The following is a 25,374-nucleotide window of genomic DNA, read 5'->3' as shown; positions in this document are numbered from 1 at the left end:
TTGTAAAGCCCCTATCAACTAAGGAGTGCTTTACAGAGCATATAATCATATGCTGGAGGAGAAGATGGCTGAGCCTCCATGGAGGAAACGAACCCAGGTCCTCTGCAAAACTAACAGCTCTCCACTGAGAGAGCACCCAAGTCCCACGTTACACTATTTTAAACACATAACAAAAGGCTGGTTCCACGAACAATTACAAAATTAGCAGGCAACATAATTACAACCAGTTAATGTTTTGCAATGATTGTGGGCCTACACACTTTTTCTGGGCAGAAGGGAACTGTGCAGCAGACAAGGTTACTAAGAATGAAGGCTAGAACTAAGCTATCCACTCAGTCCCAGTCTAATGAGCTTTTTTATGATTTTAATTTTTACAGTTATGCGTATATTAGGTCTGTGCATGTGGGTGCAGTGACCTTGAAAGTCAAAAGAGGGTGATGATGGATCCCTTGACGTTACTGTGAGCCCCCTGACAAGGGTTCTGAGGCTAGAACCCTGGGAGCCCTCAGAAGAGCAGCAAGTACTCTTTACCTCGTGCCATCTTTCCTACGCTCATCCTATACACTATTTTGTCTAAACTACAGAGAGACTTGTATGCAAATCATTATATTATCAGTGTGTTATCAACACAAGGAGTACTGGGTTAAATCAATACATAATATGTTATACTATTATAATTATATAACTATATTTAATATTAATATATTTAATATAATGTTTATATTATGTTATAATATATTGTATTTAATATTTAATATCAATATATTTAATATTATATAATTATAATATATAACATATATATTATGTTATCCAGCAAATTATTTCCATAAAATATGAACCACTGCCTATATAAAAATCCAATGCAGGTGTTATAGTTCAAGTATAACTTTCTAGGAGACAAATAAAGGCCCACATGTAATTAATGCAAGTCTACCCAATAATAACACTTAAAAGAACATGTCCTTGTAACTCTATAGACAATCCCGTTACTCTTGAGGTAATGTGTTACCAGGGCTTGGATAGAAAACACCTCTACAAAAAGAATGAGTTCTAGGGTTGGTGAAACATTAAGACACTAGCTACTAGGAAGTCTCTCTGATTTTAAACAAATGTCTATAAGCAAAGGTATATAGAATAATTTTAGAATATTAGAAACACAAAATGGATTTATATAGTAAGAAATGTTCATATTCCCAGCATTTGGGGGATAAATACAGAAGGACCAGATATTTAAGACCAATCTTAACTAAATAGCAGTTTAAGGCAAACTAGCACATCATAAACCCTTTATCAACAAGAAAAAAAAAGAATCACAAAATAAATTCTTGTCAGTAAAAGCCCTTACTGTGACATCTGTCTCTAGTCACTAGTCCACTGACATTATATTGCCTCAGCATAAACTGTTGTTGCATATTAAATAATAATTAAGCAGAAATGACAGGCTGAAGAAAGCTATTTTTCATGTCTCATACTAGTATGTGAGGCACAAAATCAAAAAGAAAACAAAGAAACTTAAAATAAAAATATCATTAAAAAAACACACAACTCATTTTAAATCATGTATTTTGGCGACATCATGTGGCAGAACTATTAATTGCTGTTGACATCCACCATGTGTTGTAATCTACTTGAATATTTAATATGAGGGAAATTTTTAAACTATTATATCAGTTAAATGGCAAAATTAGAAAATCAATGATCAATACAAAGATAGCTATTGTTGAAAATAAGTATATTAAAGCAAGAATTTTAGGAATATGTTAGGCAGATGTTAGAGGCACAGGCCTTTTGTGCACACCCATAATAAGCACTAGGGGAAACAGGAATGTTACCTGCGATTTGCCCAGAAGGCAGCCAGTGGACATGGTTTACAGCTGGGTGACATTTGTACTGTCTGTGTGGTCAGCATCCTCACCCAGAAGAACCTATCTTTTTGAAAGGTGTTGCATGTAAAAGATGACACACACATTTCACAAAGAGTTTCAATTATGTGCATATTAGGCATATTATTGCAGCGACCTTGAAAGTCAGAATAAAGTCTTAAACTTTACTGTGCATATAGGACTGAATTCATTATCAGCAGGGAATTTTTCACCTAAAATTAAATACTCTGGGTCAGACTCCTGAAGTTTTAGCCAATCCAGGCTACTTAGACATTCGGAACAATTCTGAATGGTTATTCTGATGGCCAAGGTGGCTGCAGACACACACACACAGACAAACACACAGACATGCACACACTGTACAAAGATACTAAGAAATTATACCATAAGATATTAAGCTAACTTAATTTATAAGCAAAATAACAGAAAAACACTTTAAGCAGTTAATAAATATAACTATACAACGAATATAGCCTTGATATACTTTAACACTAGCTTTCTAATATTGTTACAAAAAATGTTTCTGAACTTCTACATCATTGTTTATAATCTTGGTCTAACTATAATTTACAGGAAGCTGGGCAGTGGTGGTACACACTTTTCATCTAAGCATTTGGGAGGCAGAGGTAGGTAGATCTTTGTGAGTTCAACACTAGTCTGGTCTACAGAGAAGGCCTTTCTCAGATAGATATGATGCATGCATGGACTTAGGGATGGATGGTCAAACAGACAGACAGACAGGTGGGCGGGCAGGTAGGTGGCCAGGCAGGTTGGTGGAAACTTCCGAGAAGTAAGTAACCGAAAAGCTGCCCCTTCACACATGAGCTGAATGACTCACTCACTTTCACACTGTTATATGAACTATGAAAAAATATATGAATCACAGCATACAGGAGGCAGAGGCAGGAGATTTCTGTAAGTCTGAAGCAAGCCTGGACAACACAGTCTGTTCCAGGTCAGCCAGAGTTACCCAGTCACACATAAGCTTTGAATTGGGTTAGCTCTTACGGAAACAAAGCTCCTGATTTCAAATGTTCAGAACGCAAACATGTGTGTTGGCAGATACACGTATGCTGAGGTGCTATCTTGCTGCACAGATATTTGAACATGCCCTTTAATAACCAACTATAAATTTGTGAGATAAAAAGAATCCTTAGAAGCCCATGTATGGTAGGACACTCCTTTAATCCCAGGACTCAGGAGGGAGAGGCAGAAGTATCTCTTGTGAGTTTAAGACCAGCCTGGTCTACATATCAAGTTTTAGGCTAACAAGAGCTACAGAATCTCAAAAAATTCTGAGAGCCCACCAAATAACCCTGACATTTTGAAGTCTAAATGCCAAACCACTCCTACAACATCTCTATTCAGTGCTGATGCTGAATGAAACTGCAGGAGTTTGTGCTTTGGTTTTAGTCCTCCATTAAGCTGCTTCATTCATATTAACTGCAGAGTATTTGTGGCCCACTAATTAAAACAAGTGCTAGCAAGGTAAAAATGATAATGATTAAGGTCCCTCAAAAAACTAGTCCCTCTTTAAGGGCCAAAGACACATAGTTGAGTTAATGAAATTTTGGTCTTATCATTTGGTCATGTGACAGTTAATTGTGGATTGTGTAAAATGTTAGAACTAATGGCTGCTTCTCATTTAACAAGGTGAATTTTAAAGCAAATTCAACTATTTTATTCTTTTAAGTGTCAACTTGAGATAGTATGAAAGATCTCTACTTAAATCTAGAAGGAATATATTCTGAAAGAATTTTCCTCTATTTACAATTATAGCTTTCATTATATTATAACCATCATTTTAATTTTAACTTAAATATCTATTAGAATTATTTTAATAAAAACTAAAGTCTTCTATTTCAAAACAAATTTATTGACAAATTCTCTAAATCTAAAACCCTGTGTATGTCTTATACTTTGCCCATCAATCTGGAAATAATCGCTCATGAAAAAAAAAGCTCCAATTATCTTTCAGGTCCAAACTCGCAATAGTAATACTTTTTCCTCAGCATCTAACTAAAGTTGTGTGACATAGAGAAGTCAACACCTAATGTACCTAATGTGAAGACAAAAAATAAAATATTTACCAAATTCCATTCAACAATTAGAAAAAATCGTAAACCCTGTGTGTCTTTTCAAATCAGATACAAGACATACCAACTGCAGATTAAATAGAAAAAAGCAGTGATATTAAAACCATGAACACTGAAACATAAAAGTTTCTACAAATTGGAATTATCTAAAAAAAATTACTTGCTCAGAGAAAAAGTAAGTATATACTGTAAACTGTTTGAAAAAGAAAAATGAAGGAGAGTTCAAGAAACTGATATTACATCTCTGAATTTCCTCAATTCTTCTTAAAATCTGCCAGAGATCCCCAAAGCAAACCTTCCCAAAGCTACCTCAAGAATCTTTCCGGCAGAGAATCTCAACCTGTTTTTAAAAACACCAAGTGGTCACACAGGAAAACAAATCTGCCGCTGGTATGAGAGCAGCAAACCTTGAAACAAGGAGAGGCGCACCTGGCCTGAAGTGAGCTGTTGGTACACGGCTTGATAAGGTCATTCCTAGCAACATGTATGACACCTCTCTCTCTCCTGCCTCTCGTTTTCTAGCAAAAATTAAATAATATTTAAGTGTGAACAGAGTCACATTTAAAAAGAACTGATAGTCAATTATCTCACAGGTCTCAACTGACCAAACATTAAGTATAGAACCTAGCCACATGCCTGCATTTGACCCATTAAGTTTGCTGACTTCAGGAGACTGAACTAGAAAGAGATCAAGTTTCAAGGCTAGTATGAGCCAATACAGCAAGTTCCTATCTCAGAAACCTACGTACATAAATAGGTAAGTTTAAAAAATATATCCTTCTTATTTTACATGAAATAAAATCTAAGTATTTTTAAATTTTAAAAATAAGCATTGTATTTTTAATAATAAGTAAATCAATGCTAATCTCACTGGATGACTGAGGTGAGGAAAGTTCTTCTGATATGAGCATAGTAGCAGGCTCTAACTTTGAAGTGAGAATAAAAGGTTCTACTAGCGATTAACCCTCCTCCCAGCCCAATTTGGCCTCTTTCTACCAAAGGTATCTTACTTTCATCAGAAGAGAGACTGCTTTAGTTAGAACAAAACCTCCATCTTTAACTACTACAGTTCTTCCAATCAAGTCTCTTGAAGTGAATAGCAAGGCTTCTAATACTCACTCAGATGTCAACTATCCCTAAAGACCTGCACTGATTTTGTTTTTGTTTCAAAACAAATGGTCATTTAAACACATAGCATCTTTTATTCCTATTCAAGCTTTCAAATGAAAAATGGGGACAGCAAGTCCAAGATTATATGGAAATTTTATGTATATTAACAGCACATTCTTGAAGAGATGGAAAAATAAACAGTTAAAAGATTGTTTATATCACATTCAAGATAGCCAAGGCTCACCTGGCCACTGGGTTTAGCTTGGTGGTAAGTAGATAGCTTAGCAATGTCATTTTAAAAACCCCCAAGACAAAACTGGATAATGATGACTGAAAAAAACCCACCAAATTGATAAGGTTAAAGGAATATCAAAACAAATTCTAATAAAATTAATATAACCAAAAAAATTATCTTTAAATAACTCATCCTATCTAAAAAATTAAATTTCTGAAGTGCTTTTTAAAAATAAAGCCAAAAAATGGATTAATCTATTAAAAACTCTACCTGAGTCACTCTTAGGAATCAGTAATAACCTCTCAAGCCTCAAGAAAGCAGTCTTGGAAGACTGAGAAGAGTATGAGGCACACTGCACCCACTATCACCTTCTAGAACACATCAGTGCCACCAACCAGCTTCAACTGTGGCATAAAACCCTTCACTTTTTACCTAAGGGAAAGCTGTGCTACTCAGGAAGGCCCAGCCCTGTAAGAACGGCCATTAAGGATTCAACAGTAGTAAAGGAAGGAGCAAGCAAGAACACTGGTACCTAACTTCCACAAGGTACACAACTCTCCTGTCTACACACATTTCCTGACCCTGCTTTCACATGTGCTTTCTGACCAAGGCCTCCAAGATTCCTGATCTACATTTTCCACTCCCATTCTCTCCTGTCCCTTGCTTGCCTGAACAGTATTGTCAGCAGCCTCCATTTAGACTCTAGTCAAGCACAGTAAGTACTGCTGTACTGAGTCCCCTACTTACACCCTCAGACTCGGTTACTGTGCCCTAGTAAGCTCTAGGGTTTACAATATATTTTTTGAAAGCCTGAAAATTTAACACAGGGCCATTCATCTGGGAAATCTATATCTCAGCCCAATTTTTCAAATAGATACTAATCATATTCTATTAAATCTTCTCCCTGAACAGAAACAAAAAGAAAATGCATAAAATACAAACTTCTGTTTTTTAACTAAAAGTTCTGATACAACACTAATAAAATCCAAAATAAGTGATTTAAACAATCTACATGCACACTTTAGCAGGTGTCTAATGTGCGGCCTGTGGAATGCATATACACCAGGGTCACTATGAATATAGCCAAACATAAAACTGTGAATGGACTCAACGTTGAACTCTGTTTTGAAAATGTTTCACCTCAATTGTGCAGCTCTCAAATGTGAATGTCGTTTATGACAATACTGTGTCAAATGTGAAAGGTTAGACACATCTGCCAGAGCACTGGCTAATTCTATGTCAACTTGACAGAAGCTAGACTCATTAGGGAAAACGGACTCTCAGCTGAGAAACTGTCCCACCAAACTGGGCTGTGAGCAAGCTCATGGTACATTTTCTTAATCTATGATTGCCGTGAGAGGGCTCGCCTAACTGTGGATGGTGCCACCCCTAGGCTGGCAACCCTAGGTGCTATAAGAAAGCAGACTGAACAGGCCATGTGGACAGAGCCAATAAACAGCATTCCTTCAAGTCCTCTGGCCTTCAGGTTCCTACTTGAGTTCCTATACTGCCTTCCTTTGATGATAGACTGCATTGTGGAAGTGGAAGTATAAACCCTTTCCTCTTCAGGTTGCTTTTGGTCATGATATTTGATCAGAGCAATAGAAGCCATAATTAAGACACACAGCTAATTTTATCACTAAACAAGACAAATTAGGGATACTCTACCTTTTCTCAGATCAATAATAGTGAAATGTAGCCCTAGGACTAAATTTAAAAATCATCCCTAGAGGGGAGTTAAAGGTGATTAAAGACCTTCTGACCCCATGACTCCACTGGAAATCTTATCCTTATGTTGCAACTGGATGGGCAAACCCTTGTCCATCTAAAAATGTGCTATAAACATAGTAATAATTAGGACAACACTAAAGGGTTATAACGCCTTTTTCCTTAGAGTATCAAGCAAGCATATTTTATTTATATATCCTAATTCTCAAGTCATCCCACCAACATGTACGAAAATGCAGTTGTTTAAAAACATGAAATTTGAAGAAAATTGTCATCAATATCTCTTGATGATGCTTTTTGCCTTTCATGAGTCATAACTACAAATTTCCAGATTGGTGAGCATAAAGGTATGTCTACACATGACCTGCATGAAAACATCTGTGATTTTTATGAATCTCTAACCTTTCCCACCAAAAATTCATTGTGTAGACTTCACCAAAGAATAAGGGCAGAATTAAAAAGTGTCCTTAATTAAAATTTGCAAAATAACAAATTCTGTAACATATATCAGAGTTTTTATTAAATGAGGATTAGCCATTAAGAAATAATAAAATAATGAAAGAGTCTAAACCTTATAACCAAACTAAACTTTCCTCTAAGTTAGTAATACTTAAAAAGCAATATGTAGAAAAATTATACAGAAGCCAAGTCTCAGACAAATTATGAGTTTTGAACTTGTGGTCCTCCTGCTCTGGTCTCAGAGAACTGAGATAAAATTTGAAGACTCACCACTAACGTTCAGAGTTCAAATCAAGGACTGTATATCTACCACAGTATTCTCTAATGGCAACACGCCAAGTACTTCTAAACTTACCCAAATGAAGCAGTGTAAACTGAGCTGCCAGCTCCTTTGCGTCCTCCAGCGTTGTGCAGAGTTTATCTGGCATGAAGTAACTCTGAGATCCATTTGCGATCGCAGGAATAACTATCTTGTACACCAAGAGTACTTTCCCATCCTGACTGGTTGTTGAATATAAATAATATTCTGGTGGTGCCCAATTATTTTTGTTGCAGTAATAATCCAAATGCATCACTGCAGAATTAAAATGATTGGATTTTAAAGAATACATACTAATTGGGGTCAGCTTTGTTCCAGGAAAGAAAGGGTAAGTACATCTTTCAATCTCAGGGGGGCTGGGACTATGCTGACCATTGAGACGAGTGGGGAGAGTTGGTGGCTTGCCTAGACTTTTGGAGTGACTCTCTTCCTTGTTAGCATATACAAGTAGGTTTTCAGAATTGGGGCTGATCTGGCCATTAAGATGCTGTCGCCAAGTATTCTCCTTATTTACTGGCTTTGCCAGGGTTACCTCAATACTGGCTCCATCAATGCATTTTCCATTCATAACAGACATAGCAGCCACTGCATCTTCTCGGTTGAAAAAGTGAACAAATGCATAATCTCTAAGTTTCTTTACGCGTTCCACTGCACCAGGCTTGAACTTATTGAATTCTGCTTTAATTGTTTCCTCTGTAGTTGAGATCATTAGATTTCTTACATACAGAACTTTAACTCTCTGCATGGTTTCCTCATCAACTTCTTTCTCTGGATCAGCCCAATCTACCTGAATGGTGTGGCCCCAGAGTTGAAATGTTCCTGAAAAAGAAATGCATGAATTAATTTGAAGGTAACTAGAGCAAAGAATGCCAAGTCTAAAGAGCGACATATAATAGTTTGTCCAAGTAAACAGAAACTCAAAAACATTTCAATAAATCTGAATAACCATCTGTGCCTGTCCACAGCAAAGTTTTTATTAAAGCTAACCCAATGACAGAACTTATGATGGACTTTAAGAGTTGGTAAAAGAAGACTTTAAATATGTAATAGTTAAATAGTGCTCTCTGGATTTCTACTAAACATAATTAACCAAGTTATATACACATTAAAGCATCAGTTAAAGTATAGACATGTTCAGGAATTAGCAAATGTAACTCATTTTGCAGGAACAATTTCTTGTACCTTAGTCATTTAATTTACTTCCTCAATAAAACAAGTCTTTATTCCTCTTCATGTGGCATTATATAGCTTGCTAATAATGTTCTAAATTTTACTGATGCTTTTTCCAATTTATAATGGGATTCCTATGTAAAGTGACCTTTGAAAGGTCTGTCTTACCTGGAATCAGCTTTCTCCTGGCCATAGCAGCAGCTCTGTGGGACTCATACTCAACAAAGGCAAACCCACGGTTCTTGGTTTTGTCAGTTGCACTTGGATAAACAATCACATCCACAACACCTTCGGTAACTTTCTTCATTTCATCCAAAATTTCTTCCTTTTTCTTTTCTTTGGGAATTGCTCCAATAAATAATCTGCAATTATCCAAGCTTACACACACACCAATAAACTTCCCTGGTCGAATCTCATAATTGTTAAGAATCCGGATGGCTAATTGGGCTTCTTCTTTAGTAGTATACATCACAAAAGCATAACCTCTATTTTCACCACTAAATTCCATCATCAGTCTAAATTCATATATCTTCCCAGCTCTTTCAAATACAGGAACCAATTCATCTTCATACATATCACGAGGTATTTTTCCAACGAAAACTTCACAACCTCTAGGGGGAGGTGGACCTTCCCAACCTGAAAAATAAAGATAAACACAACTAAAAAATAAATTCTACAAAGCTATATTCATAACTGAATCACTTGCTCACTCAACAAATTGTCTACAAACAGTAATATAAGTATTGAAGTACAAAAATAAATAAAGTTCCTTCCCTTCTGAAGCTTACTGTAACAAAACTTTACAAGAAAATATAAATGGTAAAATTCTGTGAGAAAAATAAAGCTATACAAGAGGTGATGCTATTAATAAAATAGATAAATCTCTGAACACAAAGTTTATGCAATGACCTAAGTGAAACAAAAAGTTAAGTACAATGATTATCAGGGAGAGGAGAAATCAAGAGAAAACGACAATACATATGCCTGCCTGCTTAAAATGTACTACATGGAGGAGAACAGTGGCAAGGGACACAGCAGCTGAGGACACTAAAGGCAGAGTTCTGTGGAATCACTGTGAGATGCTGAGCAAAGGAAGTGCAGTCTCGGAAAGGGGAGGCACTAGGTCTACTGGGAATGGGGAGGCACTAGGCCTACTGGGAATGGGGAGGCACTAGGCCTGCTGGGAATGGGGAGGCACTAGGCCTACTGGAATCTGGCTAGAGAAGTGCTATGCCTCTACTTACTGCTCCTTCAAATTCCTCCCCACGTGACTTGTCTGTAATGCCTTGAGCATACTTTTCCCCAATGCTCTGAATCATGATTTAGTTGTCAATCCAAAACAAGTTATTTCTCAACCACTTCTTAATTAAGAGCAACATTTTAAATAAAATGTTTCAAAATCATAAATTATGGCTGAAACTGGTTAGGGTGCTTGTGGGGATTACACCTCATCTAAATGACTACGTTAAAGACTTAATTTAAATGTGTATAAGCAAAACCCCACCTGGAGGAGGACCACCAAATTTCCTTTGCCCGTTTTCTTGGACCATGTTGTAGCCAGTCTTTTCCATGAGAGCCAGCAATGCGGCTTCATTCTGAGTGCCAGTGCGTACTTTACTGCATCCATTTGTACCATCAGTGTTTTCTTCATTCATGGTTGCAATTCCTAAAACAAAGTCAAATAACTGTAAGCTCATAGCACAGCTCTCGGAGTCTGGGAAGCATTTCTTTGGATTGCATGAAGCCAGAGAGTTGTGGCTGACAGGTATGGTGACTAATCATACCTTTAAGGTCTGCCAAAGCAGTTTCCAGCTCCACTACAACAGAAACAGAAAAACAATTGTTTTCCAAGCTATTCTTCTATTAAGCAGTGCCTTTAGATAATCTAAGTAGGAGAACGGGAGGAAAAGGAGAACAGAATAAAGAAAGAATGAGAAATCAGAAGTGAGAGTCAGGTAAAAAGAAACCCACTAAAAATACAAAATACACTTCCATCAATGAATCCAAGGTCACCGCCAATCTACACAGCCAGGGTTTTAAATACTTCTGTCATATGGGCCAACTGTATGTGAGTACAAATAACACACTAGTCAGATACACATGACCTTCATGTTCTCAGCAGTCTTCAAGAGTTTCAACAATTTACAGAACAGAGCCTTCCTTCATATCTGCCCATCTGTATCTACTAGAAGTTAATAGTAACACATAATTACCAGTCATCTGAGCAGCAGCAGCAGCTAATGTGATCACATCCAATTTTCATCAGCGTAAGAGACTTTTATTAGCTGGATGACTAGGAACACTCTTCAGCATCCTATATGGAATGTATATATTTATGTGTATGACTTCATGTGTAGTGCTGAGTATGCTCACACATATCTATACATATGGAAGCCAATAATCAACCTGGGGTGTAACTCCTCTGGGGCTGGAATTACAAGCACATGCCACCATGTCCTGTTTTTGGTTTTTGTTTTTTCTTTAAACTCAGATCAAACTTAGGTTCTCATACCTACATGACAAGTACTTTTTCAACTAACTTAACTCCCTACTCTATTTTAATTTCTAAAATTACCATATTTGTATTTCCTAATGATCAACACTGTAGTCATCTCTCACATAGCATTATTATAAATAATTACAAAAATTTTAAATTCATATTATGGAGAATACACTGAAAAATGTCTTGGCGGCAAATATAATCTTCCTAATTATAAAATGGTATACCACTGTGGTATAGCATTGTTAGAACTCCATTTAGTCCTTGGCCATACCACCTGACCATGTCCAGTCTTGTATAATCTTAGAAGCTAAGCAAAGTTGTGCCTCGTTAGTATTTTTAGATGGAAGAAATAAAAATTTTAAGCCAGTACACCTCAAATTTAACCTTTCTTCCTATATAACTTTGACAACTTAATTTCTTTACACATTATTCATTTAAACTTGCCAACACAAGTTCTCACAAGACTTCTTTTTTTCAAGGTGGACTAACACTGTATGTAAAAGGGCTACTAAAATATTCATAATGATCAAATAAATGCCTTGATACATATTAGAATGGCTGTACTTTTTAGGTGCTCATAGTATTGACATAGGTTGCACTGTTTTACAAAAACAACTTTTATTTCTCAAAGTTGTGTAGATGTGAAACAACAAATACAAACTCCGACTGACTACATGCCCTGGAGCACAGGTTCACAGTGGGTTCTGGAGAGGATGGGACTGGAAAGGATGACGCCAGTTTACTCTAGGGCAGCAGAACACATCATATATACTGCATACCCCATATTTATAATTCATTAACGGCAGCAAAATTACAGTTATAAAGTAGCAAAACAATTTTATGGTTGGGACCTCACATTGTGAGGATTTGTATTTAAAGTTGCAGCACTAGGAAGGTTGAAAACCACTGGTCTAGAACACAGCACTCATCTAGTGCTTCAGAAGCAAGCATGGATCTATAGCACTGGTCTAGAACACAGCACTCATCTAGTGCTTCAGAAGCAAGCATGGACCTATAGCAAGATGGCTTGGGTTCATAGCCTTTCTTTTCACTCACTAGCTATATAATAAATTATTATAGTGTACCTCAGTTTCTTCACCTGCAATATGCTGGCAACCCTTTATTATTCACAGAAATATTTTATGAAAAATAAAAGGTAATGTTTGACAAATAAATCAGCTGATGACTACGTAAAAGGATTAGGAATCTTTTTTATCTTAAAACAATTATTCAGAAATTCTAATTTTTTGCATATATTGAAATAGTTCTTGTTTTGTTTTGTTTTGTTTTTTGTTTTTTTCGAGACAGGGTTTCTCTATGTAGCCCTGGCTGTCCTGGAACTCACTTTGTAGACCAGGCTGGCCTTGAACTCAGAAATCCGCCTGCCTCTGCCTCTTGAAATAGTTCTTATCAACACGTATATGCAAATAACTATAGAAACTAGTTATTCAGTTTACCTGTACAATAGCTGACTTCAAAACAAAAGTGCAATGCTAGTTATAAACAGGCAAAGAACAATACAATGTTTACTTTTGAATGTTTATTATAAATACAAAGGCATTAATAACTATCCTCTCTAATCCCTACAGCTAATAACAGTTATATGTCTCTATAATAGAAGAAAGAAAGAGAAAGAGAAGGACAGAGAGAGAGAGAGAGAGAAGGAAGGAAGGAAGGAAGGAAAGAAAGAAAGAAAGGAAGAAAGAAAGAAGAAAAGAAGAAAAGAAAGGAAGGAAGAAGGAAGAAAAGAAACAAAGAAAGAAACCCAGAGCAATTCTACTGTCCGAGATCCAAGAGCCAGAAAGTGGTATATACAGAATTCAAAACCAGATCACCTTGATCTCAAATTCTTACCCTTGCCAAGAAAATTATTCTGACATACAATATCTTGTATACTGAGTAAAAGTAGTTACTGAGTACCAACCGTGTCCCTTATTTCTGGAATATAACAGTAAATTATCACCAAAACCTCTTGAGGCTTATATTCTAGTTCAGAAAACAATCTACTCATAAGTCATAGAATGTATAAGAAGGACAATGTTATCAGGGGTTTAGGATAAGGATATGTGGCAGTTGGAGGGTGACAGAAGACAGGTATGACGGTCAATACCTGCGAGTGGTGATCCCTTTGGGGACTGAATGACCCTTTCACAGGAGTTGCCTAAGACCACTGGAAAATACAGGTTTATATTACAATTCATAACAGTATGAAATTGCAGTTATGAAGTAGCAACAAAACCTATCTTATAGCGGGGGGGGGGTCACCTCAACATAAGAAACTATATTAAGGGGTCAAACCATTAGGAAGGTTGAGAACCACTGCTCTAGAACCACCATTGAGACAAATCTCTGTATCCATTGTGAAGATTTCTCTGCATTAATCTCTGGGCACACCTGTGAGGGATTTTCTTAATTATGTTAACTGGCTGATTATGAAGTGGGAGGTTCTGCCTTGTTTGTGGGAGTGGCCCAAATATCAGAGGCTCTGAGAAAAGAGCTTTTGCTTTATGCCAGACTGCATTCACATCCTGTCCTCAAGACCCTTTACACTGATGCTATCTGTCACTGCTGCACAGTCCACTGGCCTTCCAACATAGACCAAAGATGAGTGGGTCTCCATGAATCCTCCAGGTGTTCCTCACCAGATTGGGACTGCTGAGTCATATAGCTACATGGACTGAGAAGCTATGGACCACCAGACTGTATCATGTAAGCCAAAATGATAAATATCCTTTGGATCTACATTCATTCTACTGGTTCTGTTCCTCTAGAGAACAGTGTACAATTTTAAACAGGACAGCCAGGACGGGCCTCATGGAGAAGAGAAATTGGGATGCTTTCATCTAAGAATCAAAGAACCTACTCATGTACCTATAGGTAAGAACACCACACAGAGAGAGACAGAGAGGCAGAGAGGCAGACACAGACAGATAGAGACTGAGACACAGAAAGAGACAGAAAGGGAATGGATAAACCTGTTGGGCATGTACAATAAATACACAGGAAAAGAACACAGGAAAGTAGGGGAACATGCTCAGGACAGTAACAACCACCAACGCACATTTGCCTTTTAAGCTGGGTAACCAAGTGATTTCATATGGAATTAAATGAGAATCACTGAAAATTGTGAGCACAGAAATAATTTGTCCAGTCTTATTGACTATGTAGGTGGAATGATGAAGGCGACAGAGATAAAATCTGAGGTGCAACATCTAAGAATCAGTCTTGTTTAAAGGTACATCCTAGAGAATTTTCAGACTTCATGGAATGAGAGTCAAGATCAAGGATAAGAGCAAACTCTGAGGCAGAGCACTAAAAGAGGATCACTGACCAGATTTTATGGATGGATATAGCTCAGTTTTGGACATATTCAATTTGAGTATCTATTAAATGATCAATCTAAAGTCTAACAAATGTTTAAAGGACAAATTTGAGGCCCCCAGAAGTAGTATGAATCATGTTCAACTATAGTTTCTGTTTATTACGTGAAAAGGACAATATCTACTCAATTCCAGCAAACTGTTAACATGAGGAAAAGTACCTTTGTATTAATTGTCAACTTGTCAGTCTCCAGAGTCACCTGAAAACTCAATCTCTGGACGTGCCTCTGGAGGAATCATCTGGATTGTGTTAACTGATCTACAAATCCATCTCAATTTTAAGTGGATTGTTTGAAGTATGGACAATGAACTGAGAGGATTCACCTCTTCTCTGCTTCCCGACTACAGACGCAATGTTACCAACCACTGCAAACTGCTGCTTCCTTCACTTCCCTGAAAGATGGACTGAACTACTGACATGTGAGCCAAATAACTCCCCCTTAAGCTGATATTGCCAGCATACTTTATTACAGCAATAGATAAAGAACCTAAGCTACTCCAAAATAGCAAATGTTCTGATTTTTTAAAAGTTATAAATTCATATTCTTAATGTAAATTTTCTAAAATTTAAAAACTGGAAACTATAAAACATTAATAGACCTCTAGAGACCAAACAAAAAAGCCACAGATTTCCTATTGCCCAATCTTTGAGCTGTCAACCCTTTCCCTAGTACCTACAGCAGGCACTAAAACATCACTTCTTGAAGATCCCAACAAAAACTTTGGAAAAAATAACACTTCATTAACTGTTTGGAGTTATACTTCAAACCAACAACTTTCTTATAACAATATTTGGCAATGTCTATGAAATTTAAATTACACGTGTACTTAGTAACCCAAGAATGTAAGCTACAGACAGACTTGCCCAGATATACAATGATATGCACAAATTCAATGATCACTGTACATAAAAGCAATAACTTACAAGTAACTGTCAACAGATTACATAAACTGGATTAGAAATCATCATACAACTATACATGGCATGTTGGTGGGGTATTAAAGAATGGCATGCCTAGAGCAGGAGACATGCTCAGTGGTTAAGAGTGCACGTTGCTCTTCCACTGGACCAGAGTTCAATTTTCAGCACCTACATTCATCTGTAATTACAGTTCCAGGGGATCAGATGCTTTCTTCTGACTTCTCTGAGTATGCATGTTATATACATGTATACATGCATACATGTTGGCCAAATATACATAAATTTAATTTTAAAACATTTTCAAAAAAGAATATCATGTCTTTGTGTGTACTGAATATAGAAAAACTTGAAAGAACCCTCTATAGAGAACAAGGCATTCATTACATTGTACATTGTACATACTTCCAATTGTAAATGTTTGGATTTTAGATAAGCACGTATATATTCAGAGACATAAAAATTATGGAGCAACTTACAAGAAACTATAAAAACTGCCATCATTGGTAAAAAAATACACCTTTTCTTCTCACTTCTCTGTGGATTCTTTTTAAAGAACTCTCTCGGGCAGATTTTCTTTATGTTTGTTTTGAGACAAGATCTTGATACCTCTGCAACCCAGGCTTGCCTTCAACCCACAGCAACCCTCCCAAGTGCTGGGATTGCAAAGCATGGCTCACCTAATTAGCTTCCTAATGCTCCTTAAAGACAAACTCCAACACATGTGCAAAGTCACAATGGACTTCTCTGAGTTTCCCTTCCCAACTTCATTTCTTATGTACCCAAAGCAATGCATACTTATTTGTGGCTTCTCAGATGTGCTACACTCTCGTCTGTCATCCCTGATGGTCACTGACACCATGAGCAAGTGTCCTCTACTCCCTCTGACTTGCCCACTAGTCTCTCCAAGACAAAGCTCCAACTCGAAATTAGGTACTCCTCAGAGTGTTGTGATAACCAACCCCTCCTCTTCTTCCTCTACACTCTCCCTCCTCCCTCGGCCTCCCCCAGACCTTAAGGTACAGTCTTTATTTCCCTAGTGCTACATAGTACCCTGACACATGATGCAGATTCCATAAAGAAATTGAAGAGACATTATGACTTCACATGACTTGGATGATAGTCCATTTACTCCCTTTTAATAATCCTGTGAGATAAATACTATTTTTGCTAATTTAAAAATCACTGAAACAAACACAGGTAAAATTATGAACTGTGAGACAGATAACCACAGTAGGTATTTGTCTATGAAAATGTTCCCTCACTTCAACATTTCTACCCACTTGCATCCTATCCATCAAATTGCCTACTTTGTCAACTTTCCTTAAGATATTACTCTTCATATTTAAAAAAATGATTCAGGGAGACAGCTCAATCAGAAAACTGAACCTGGGTTCTATCTCCAGAACCCATATTTTAAAGAGAAAAAATGTAATAGATCTCTGAAGCTGCCTAACCAAACATCTCCAGTTACCATTCAATGAAGAAACTCAGACTCAAAATAAATAAATGGTGGTCAGTGTCTGAAGAAACAACACACAGAGAGAAAATAGCTTTCATCTGTCCAAATAAAATCAGAAAACACTTTTAAAATCTTCTAGTCTGGCCTGACCTGGTAGCACTTAACTTAAATCACAGCACTCTGGAGGCAGAGGCAGGGAGAGCTCTGTAAGTATGAAGGCAGTTTGGTCTAGGACAGCCAGGGATATTCATAGTTAGACTCTGACTACAAAATAAATAAAAATTAAAAAGCAAACAAAAACTAAAACCAAACCAAACAAACAAAAAAGGCCATCTAGTCTGAGCAGTGATTAAAAACAGAAATCTACAGTGTCTTACTCAACACTGTTCTATCATGACACAGAATAGCCACCCACGAACATAATTTGAATCTGAATATTCATCTTTAAATGTCTATGTGAAATTCTGCAAGGAAGGAATCTTGTTACTTAGCCCAGGCGTCCTTGAACTGCCCCAGCCTCTCAATTGCTGGGATTATTCACACAATAATGCTACATTTTAAAGGCATCACTAACAGCTCTCACCTTCCTCCTTTGCTTGTCTCAGACTAGGAGACACCATCTCATCTCTCCTTTACCAATTTTAGGTTCATCTAACTTAAACAGAAGTAGAAAAGATCTTGATCTTGTATCAGCACTAACTGTGTGCCCTTCCCTATAACCCAGGGATAGACTGTCTATGGCCTGTACCTCCAGCTCCAGTGTACCTGATGCCTCTGACCTCTTAAGGCAACAGTACTCCTGTGCACACACATCATACACAAACAACATACACTATATATGGGCCTATTTATCTTTCAGTTTTGTATTGTCTTTCAAAAAGAATGCAGTGAAAAAACAGACAAGTAACTATTTTTTCAAAATATATAGGAAAAAATTACTTATCTAAAGGACTTTCTTCTATTTGTATTCTAACTCAAACTAAAATGTCATCTGCATTATCACAAAAATTTCTCACACTATAAATATGGGCATTATATAAAGTTTAAGCCTTTAAATTATGTGTAGTTTAATAATTTAAGACACAAAACCCCTTTTATACAAAGCATATTATATTTTCCTGATTTGTATCTTGTGAATATTAAATTCCAAGTTTGTTGCTTCAGGTGTTACTGAGCTGCCTAGTGCCAATTCTGAGCAATATTTATTTTAGTGAGATAGAGTACTTTAGACACTGTGTTTGAAAAAAAATTTTAAAGATGTGGTCCTAGGCATCTAAAATATTTTATAAATACAAGTTTAGAGATGGATCAGTTCAATTTCATTTTAAACTATTTCTATTGTGTTTGACTGCAAAGGTGAGATAGAGTACTTTAGACACTGTGTTTGAAAAAAATTTTAAAGATGTGGTCCTAGGCATCTAAAATATTTTATAAATACAAGTTTAGAGATGGATCAGTTCAATTTCATTTTAAACTATTTCTATTGTGTTTGACTGCAAAGGTGACATGTTTAAAACTTTTAGTACTAGGTATTTCACGAACGTAGAACTGACTTAAATTTAGGATGATAAAAAGAATCCAACTATTTAGAAAAATCATTTGTGGTCACAATGTGCAGTGGGTTACTGCACCTGAGAACTTAAGTTACACCTCTGAACCCCACCAGGGAGAGAGGCGACTCCTGAAAGTTGCTCCAACTCTCAGGCAAGCCGTTGTTTCAAATCACTGCAAACAAATAAATACTAAACACAAAAGCGCCGTGCTCTTTCAGTTTATGAGAGATACCTATAAATGCTTTCCTAACTAAAGACTATCATCTATAGTGTCATTTGAAGTCTTATTAATTTGAACACAGAAATCACATTTCTCCTTATCTTTTTACCTTACCAACCAACAGATACTAAAGTTAACAACATTAAAATTTTAAATTTACACAAATTACTTATTTGCAATCCTTTCTTAACTTCTGGTACCTCTTAAGTTTTCCACCAACAAAAACATAATACCACTGAACGCTTAAAGCATAACTTCACCCATACACAGTTGAATATATATTCTTGGTTTTAATATTTCTTACATTATAAGGATGTTTGCACCTTACATGAGCTGTTTTATAATTTTGGCATTAATATTTTAAAGTCCAAGACTCTGATATGAAAATTATCACTTAAAACATGGCCACACGCAAGAAATAAGGCATTAGTTGGTTATTTGGCAAATACAGTGCTAACAAGAAGCGAAGGTCCTCAGTGGCACAGTTAGTGATTGAGACAATATTTTAAACAGGTATACTTAAAAACCAATCTACCTATCACAGCGCTAAGCTTGATTCTTAAGACTACAAAGGAAGTTTCTCAAGCATCTCATTGCCCTAATCCCTTGAAATGAAAACTGCTAGTTATTTAAATTAGCCTCTTTCCACATGCATATTCATAAATGATGGGCTATTACCACCTTGATGCTACCTATAGTGCTTCCTGGTTTTAACCTAATTCTAGAAGGCTAAATGGGGTGCATTTTCAGAGTCCCCTGGGGTCCCCTTCTCATAAATTCACCAGGAAGCCAGTCCATCAGCATTCACCGGGCCCCTGCACCGGCTCCGTGGTCCTCCCTCACCCCAGGCTGCACTAAGGAGTGTTATCGGGCCCGTCGGGCAGTTGGCTCCCGACAACCACTCACGCAGATCCCCTAGGCAGCCCGGCCGCTTCCCAGTCGGGGCGGCGGAAAGTTCGAGGCCCGGCCGGCTAGGAACTCTGGGCGGCGCGACGAGCGGACGCAACGGCGTCGGGAGGCCAGGGAGGTCGGGAAGTGGCGGCCAGGAGCCCGAGGCCCCGGAGCTTCTGCCGACTGGGCAGCCGCGCAGGGAGCCCGAGACCCCCGGAGCCGCTGTCGACGGGGCGGCCGCGGAGGGAGCCCGAGACGCCCCGGAGTCGCTGTGGACGGGGTGACCGCGCAGGCCAGCCCGCGGACACCGCCCGACCGTGGCGCCCGGGACCCCGCGCGAGGGCACCCCCGACTGCGGCCGTTGGCAGCGGTTTGCCGGTCACCCCCGCAGCTCCCATTCCCGCCTCACCCCGTCGGGTCTTCAGAGGCCAGACCTAAAAATCCCTGGACCAACGAGCACAAACCGCCGCCAGAGCTTCGGAGCGGCGCTGCGGGCGGAAGCGGGGGTCAGAGGAGTCGCCGCGGGGCCGGACGGGGCAGGGCGTGGCCAGTGGCGCTCGTGCTGTCCTCGCGCCTCGGGGCCACGGGCTCTTCGCCTCAGCCTAGCGTGCCTCACGTGGAGTGGCCCCACCTCGACCAATCAGCGGCCGCCGGTGGGGGCGAGGAGGCGGGACTGAGGCTTGAGGCCGGAGGAGGCACCTGCGACAGGCGAAAGGGACTTGGAGTGGCACGCTCGCTGGCCAATCGGGAGGAGAAAAGCCAGACTGGGCGAGTGAAGTTTGGCGCGTGGAAGACTTGAAGGCGTTACTAAACAAAAGTTACAAAGTGAACTTGCAGTGCTTCCCTTAAGGGAGATGTAGGTAGGTTGAGAAAGTTCTTTGTCTGGCTGGATGAAGTTTGCAATTCTTGATTGAACTCCTTGTTTGATGCAAAACAGTCATGGGGACTTTTGTAAATGAGGATGGGAGGGGTGGCTCCTTAATTTCTGATTCCCCTTAAAACAGATATGATGAGACTGGGATCATAAATAACGTTAACAGAGTTTTAGCTCTTTTATGTTTCTACGTGCCAAAAGCAGTTCCAGGGCATCTTCGTCCGTTCTCACGGGTTTTTTTTGTTTGTTTGTTTTTTGTTTTGTTTTTGTTTTTTTTAACCAAGTTATAGCATGTTTTACAGACAGGGAAACCGGCTCAAGAGAGCTGTAGGCGTTTACACAACGTGTGCATCAAGCGGCTTGTGATATGTACTATCCCAAAACGTGCCCCCAAGGAGAACGCTATGCACAATACCTGGAACGCGTTGGTAACTCCGAAAGCAGCCATTCCTAAACTCTGCTCTGCGCAGTGTTTTCCAAACAAGTTGAAATCCTGAGCCACATCTAATACACTAGTTTGGCTTTGTTTTTTAAGATTTTTTTTAACCTCAAAAACTACAAGAGGAAGGTTTGTTAAACACTTTCGTTGTTTTCCCCCCCTCCAGGAAAGAAAGGTTCTTCATATTCATTTTCATGTCTATGAATTTTACAGACTTGATTTTACAGACTAGCTGATTTTAAGCGTCGTTGTAGGAACCTGTAGAAGCCAGTAGGTGGCGATATTTTATTGTAAGGTGTGAACGAGGTCTTGGAGGTAGCCTGGGGGATTACTTAACATTTCCAGTGTGTTCTCTTTTCACACCCCATCCCCAGTATAAAGGAAACCAAGTGAACAAGAGTTTCATAAAGGTCATTAGAGTGAGGCCTTAGAAACTTGCTTTAGAAAGACAATGTTAAAGACTCAAGTTACAGGGTGCGTCCTTTCCCTCAAAGTCTTAAAGAAGCTGAGCAAACTTTATTAGCAGATGTATTTTTCATTGACTGCTATAAAAGACTTATGTCTTCTGCAACCAAAAAAATAAAGGAATAGCCTTTATTTCTTAAGTTTCCAAGAAGAGGGCATCTGAAACCTTTTTGCTACGAGAATTCTTTAAGAATAGACTGCAAAGCCGGGCGTGGTGGCGCACGCCTTTAATCCTAGCACTCGGGAGGCAGAGGCAGGCGGATTTCTGAGTTCGAGGCCAGCCTGGTCTACAAAGTGAGTTCCAGGACAGCCAGGGCTGCACAGAGAAACCCTGTCTCGAAAAACCAAAAAAAAAAAAAAAGAATAGACTGCAAAATAGAAATTTTTAGATGCTTTATGGGGAAAGATAACCCAAATGAAGAAAGATGTGAAATGTGGGTGTTCTTTTGACTGAAAAGAAGCCAGAATCGGGATAAGCCTTTGCTGATGGAGAAAACAGAAGGAAATCTGTCAGCAGCTCAAAGGGAAATTATGCTATCTGTGGGAATGGAAAGAAATGGTTAAACAGTGGAAGGGGCCAGGAGAAATAGTTCAGCATTCAAGAACCAACCCTGGCTGTTCTTCCAGAGGACCCACATTCAATCCCAATGGTTTTAACTGTCTGTAACTCTGCCTCTAGGAGATAGGCCACCTCTGGCTTCTGTGGGCACATACCCACATGCACACACACACACACCTTTACATAGTTTAAAATTAATAAATATCCTTTAAAATGGAAGGAATGTATAAAATAATTGGTTAGAATAGCTTGGATGATTGTAAGTCTATTTTCCCCATATAAAATATAAGCTTTGGGATTATTTAGAGGTTAGGTTCATAAATGTCCTATAATATACAAACTTCCAAAGGTAAAAAAGTAATGGGAAGTCCTTATAAAATGTTTTCTTTCCAGTTTAGGCCTGATAGAATTAAAGGTGAATTTTCTACATAAAGGTCAGTGTGTCGCTAGAGATTCCTCCATCTGTCTCTGGTCATCATGGCAAAAATCGAAAAACATGGCGACTGCCTGTGTCTTTCTAGAAGTCTTAGCAGTAGCATAGAACAGGATAGTGGTACAGGAAACAGCCCTGCTTTGCTGTGGTTACCTCAGTCAAGAGGATATCCTCTCAAAAGTGTGTGTTTTGTTTTGTTTTTATGATGGCGTTACAGTTACAATTCCAGTGCACTGGCCCACTCTCTCTCTCTCTCTCTCTTGGTGGTGTGAGACTTTCTACAACCGAATGTCTAAATACCATGAATGTCCCATCACTGAACCAGGAGCAATTATCAAGAGGACTCTAAGGGAAGGTAGGTGCTTCAGCGATGACTTTTCTGGTGACAGAAATGGGGTATCTTTATGTCCTGTCTGTATTGCCCTAGGATCGAGAACCTTGCTTTTATGGCAGCAAAACAGAAATCAAGATCTTTGTATGTAGATCAATGACAAGGTATCAAACCCATTGCCAGAGCCTCAGTAAACATCAGTTCAAATTGAAGGGAGTTCTGATGAAGCCAGACTTCTCCGGTTTATACTAGTTACTAGTTACTATCAGGAACATGTTGCAAAGACTTCTCACTGTGATGGACAGAGGAAAGGGCCTTGGACCCAATATGCTGTTCAGAGTCATGCCTCCGGCTAGCCTTTGTTTAGCTAGACTCCCCTCCAACCACAGCTTTGCACTGCCACCAGGGACCAAACACTGTACAGATGAGCTCACTGAGTAATATCTCATTCATACTCAAACCACAACAAGCTTCTATAATAAGCATTGTGAGGGGGTAAAAAACCAAAGCCTGCTGTGCAGGAGGAACTATAAGCCTGAAACTGCTGCTCGGAAGATGGAGAGCTGCAGTCTCTAGGTTAACCTACTGAGTACATCCACATGGTCCGCTGACCAGCACAACACACTAGAGACCTCAGGATCCTCGCTGGAAGTTAGGAGCACCTACTTACAGTCAAGAAACTGCAGTCTGACATCATTTGCCAATGGTTCCACCCAATCAGGATCCTCTTATTTTATCAAAAAAAAAAAATTCCCCCCAGGGAAGACCCAATAAAAGAGCCAGGACACATGAAAAAATATGGTAGCACAATGTAACTAAATTATCAAGAAACACACAAAAATTAGTGGGTTGAATAAATAATTAAGAAACTCCCAAACTTTTTTCTCAGTAGATTTTACTCCTATAGAGCTAGAAATAATTTTTGATAATATATCTCCCTTATTAGATAGTGGTATCATAGAAGAAAACCAAACTACAATGGCAGGTGTTCTAGGAATTTAAGTGGAACCAGCAGGCCATCTGGATCAGCTTTCTAGCAAGACCCTGTGCTTTGGTAAACTACCCTTTGAACCCCGCCCCCACCCCCAAGAGTGCTGACATTTTGCGTGGGTGGCATGGGGTGGCGTGGGTGGCATGGGGTGGCGTGGGCTGCGGCAACGTGGGGAGTGGGGAGATGCCTGGAAAGGAATGACAGTTCTGACTGGTATGAGCGGGAGCTGTTCCTTAGCAAGATTCTCATCTGAATAACAGGACATGTAGGAGGACAATGAAACACCTTTTGTACCTTAAGCCCAGAGCCAGCCCCTAGAGCGAGAATTTGAAACTGTGGGTTGTGGATGCAGAGATAAGGCAAAGGGTTCATGTGCAATGCACAGCCCAGAGCATAACTTTCCTGCTTAGTATTCCCACAAACAGCCCAAACTGTATCAGTCTTAGTCCTGTATCACAGGCAGAATACTGGCAAAAACCACACAGGGCTGCCCTGACAAGGGCAGCCTTGTTGCTGCCGAGGTCTAGTGGTTCACATTCTCCTTTACAGTGATCAAAGGTTCAACGTGTGCTTTGTGGTTAGATACTCAATATGAACTTGTTGTACATAGAGGAACAAAAAGATAAGAACGCTGGGCTGGAGAGATGGCTCAGCAGTTAAGGGTACTTGTTGCTTCTGGAAAAGACCTGATTCAATTCCCAGAACCTCTATGGTAGCTCACAGTCATCTGTACAATCATGTTTAAATGTATGTCTCTAGAGAATTATAAGTGAAAAGTCTTTCATATTTGTTTATAGACATAAAAAGTAATTGTAACAATGAGAGAAAATGGCATTTTGGAATGTTTTAAATTTTACTCTGTGTGCGCGTGTGTGTGTGTGTGTGTGTGTGTATGTGTATAAATGAGTATATAAAATGTGTCAGAATACAGAGTGGAAGCTAGGTGAGTACTTGAAATGCCTCAAAAGAATGTGTCATTTTATTAATGAGGACACTAAAGACAGCTGTAATGATACAAGGTATAGTCACCAACTTCAAGCTTGCAGCTACAGGTGTGTGTGGGTCAGTTTGATCTTGGATTATCAGTATTTCAAACTGATGCTATAATCACAGACTGAGATAGGGCACAGAGGCTGTTATCAACCAGGTGACTGTACTCTGCAAAGTGTCTTTAGAATGTGATGTTGGTTTGTCTTGTTTTTTTTTTTTTTCCTGCTTGCTGGTACCCTTCAGGCTGGCATTAAAGAGAAGCCAAGAAGACCCATATGAAGCAGAGAAGCTTGTGTTCACAAGAATAGACTTCCCTGTGTGGCTTTCCGGCAGGACAATCCCAAATATTCTGCATACCTTTCTT

The 25,374-nt window shown here is 38.8% G+C and overlaps 1 protein-coding gene and 1 long non-coding RNA gene across 4 annotated transcripts in view; one reads left to right on the top strand and one right to left on the bottom strand.

Annotated features, from left to right (window-relative positions):
* The window catches only part of Rbm46 (RNA binding motif protein 46), a 36,398-nt gene extending 15,894 nt beyond the window's left edge, over positions 1-20,504 (bottom strand). For 2 of the 3 annotated variants that reach the window (XM_021158992.3, XM_021158996.3), the window contains exons 1-4: positions 20,338-20,502; positions 10,505-10,666; positions 9,169-9,636; positions 7,867-8,649 (exon numbers count right to left, since the gene is read on the bottom strand). In XM_021158992.3, the coding sequence (XP_021014651.1) occupies positions 7,867-8,649; positions 9,169-9,636; positions 10,505-10,655 (1,402 nt within the window). In that variant the 5' untranslated portion in view covers positions 10,656-10,666; positions 20,338-20,502. Of the gene's footprint in view, positions 1-7,866; positions 8,650-9,168; positions 9,637-10,504; positions 10,667-20,337 lie in introns of all 3 variants that reach the window. The other variant, XM_021158995.3, reaches the window with a different exon arrangement.
* A 108-nt stretch (positions 20,505-20,612) lies between these two features.
* The window catches only part of LOC110291652 (uncharacterized), a 40,551-nt gene continuing 35,789 nt past the window's right edge, over positions 20,613-25,374 (top strand). The window contains exons 1-2 of the long non-coding RNA XR_015046717.1: positions 20,613-20,788; positions 22,916-23,053. This is a non-coding gene — a long non-coding RNA (uncharacterized LOC110291652). The remainder of the gene's footprint in view (positions 20,789-22,915; positions 23,054-25,374) is intronic.

Source organism: Mus caroli, unplaced genomic scaffold, assembly GCF_978045245.1.
Source record: "Mus caroli unplaced genomic scaffold, Mus_caroli_1 scaffold_3, whole genome shotgun sequence".
Taxonomy (NCBI): Eukaryota; Metazoa; Chordata; class Mammalia; order Rodentia; family Muridae; genus Mus; species Mus caroli.
Note: the sequence above shows the minus strand (reverse complement) of the source record. Positions and strands in the feature narration are given on the sequence as shown.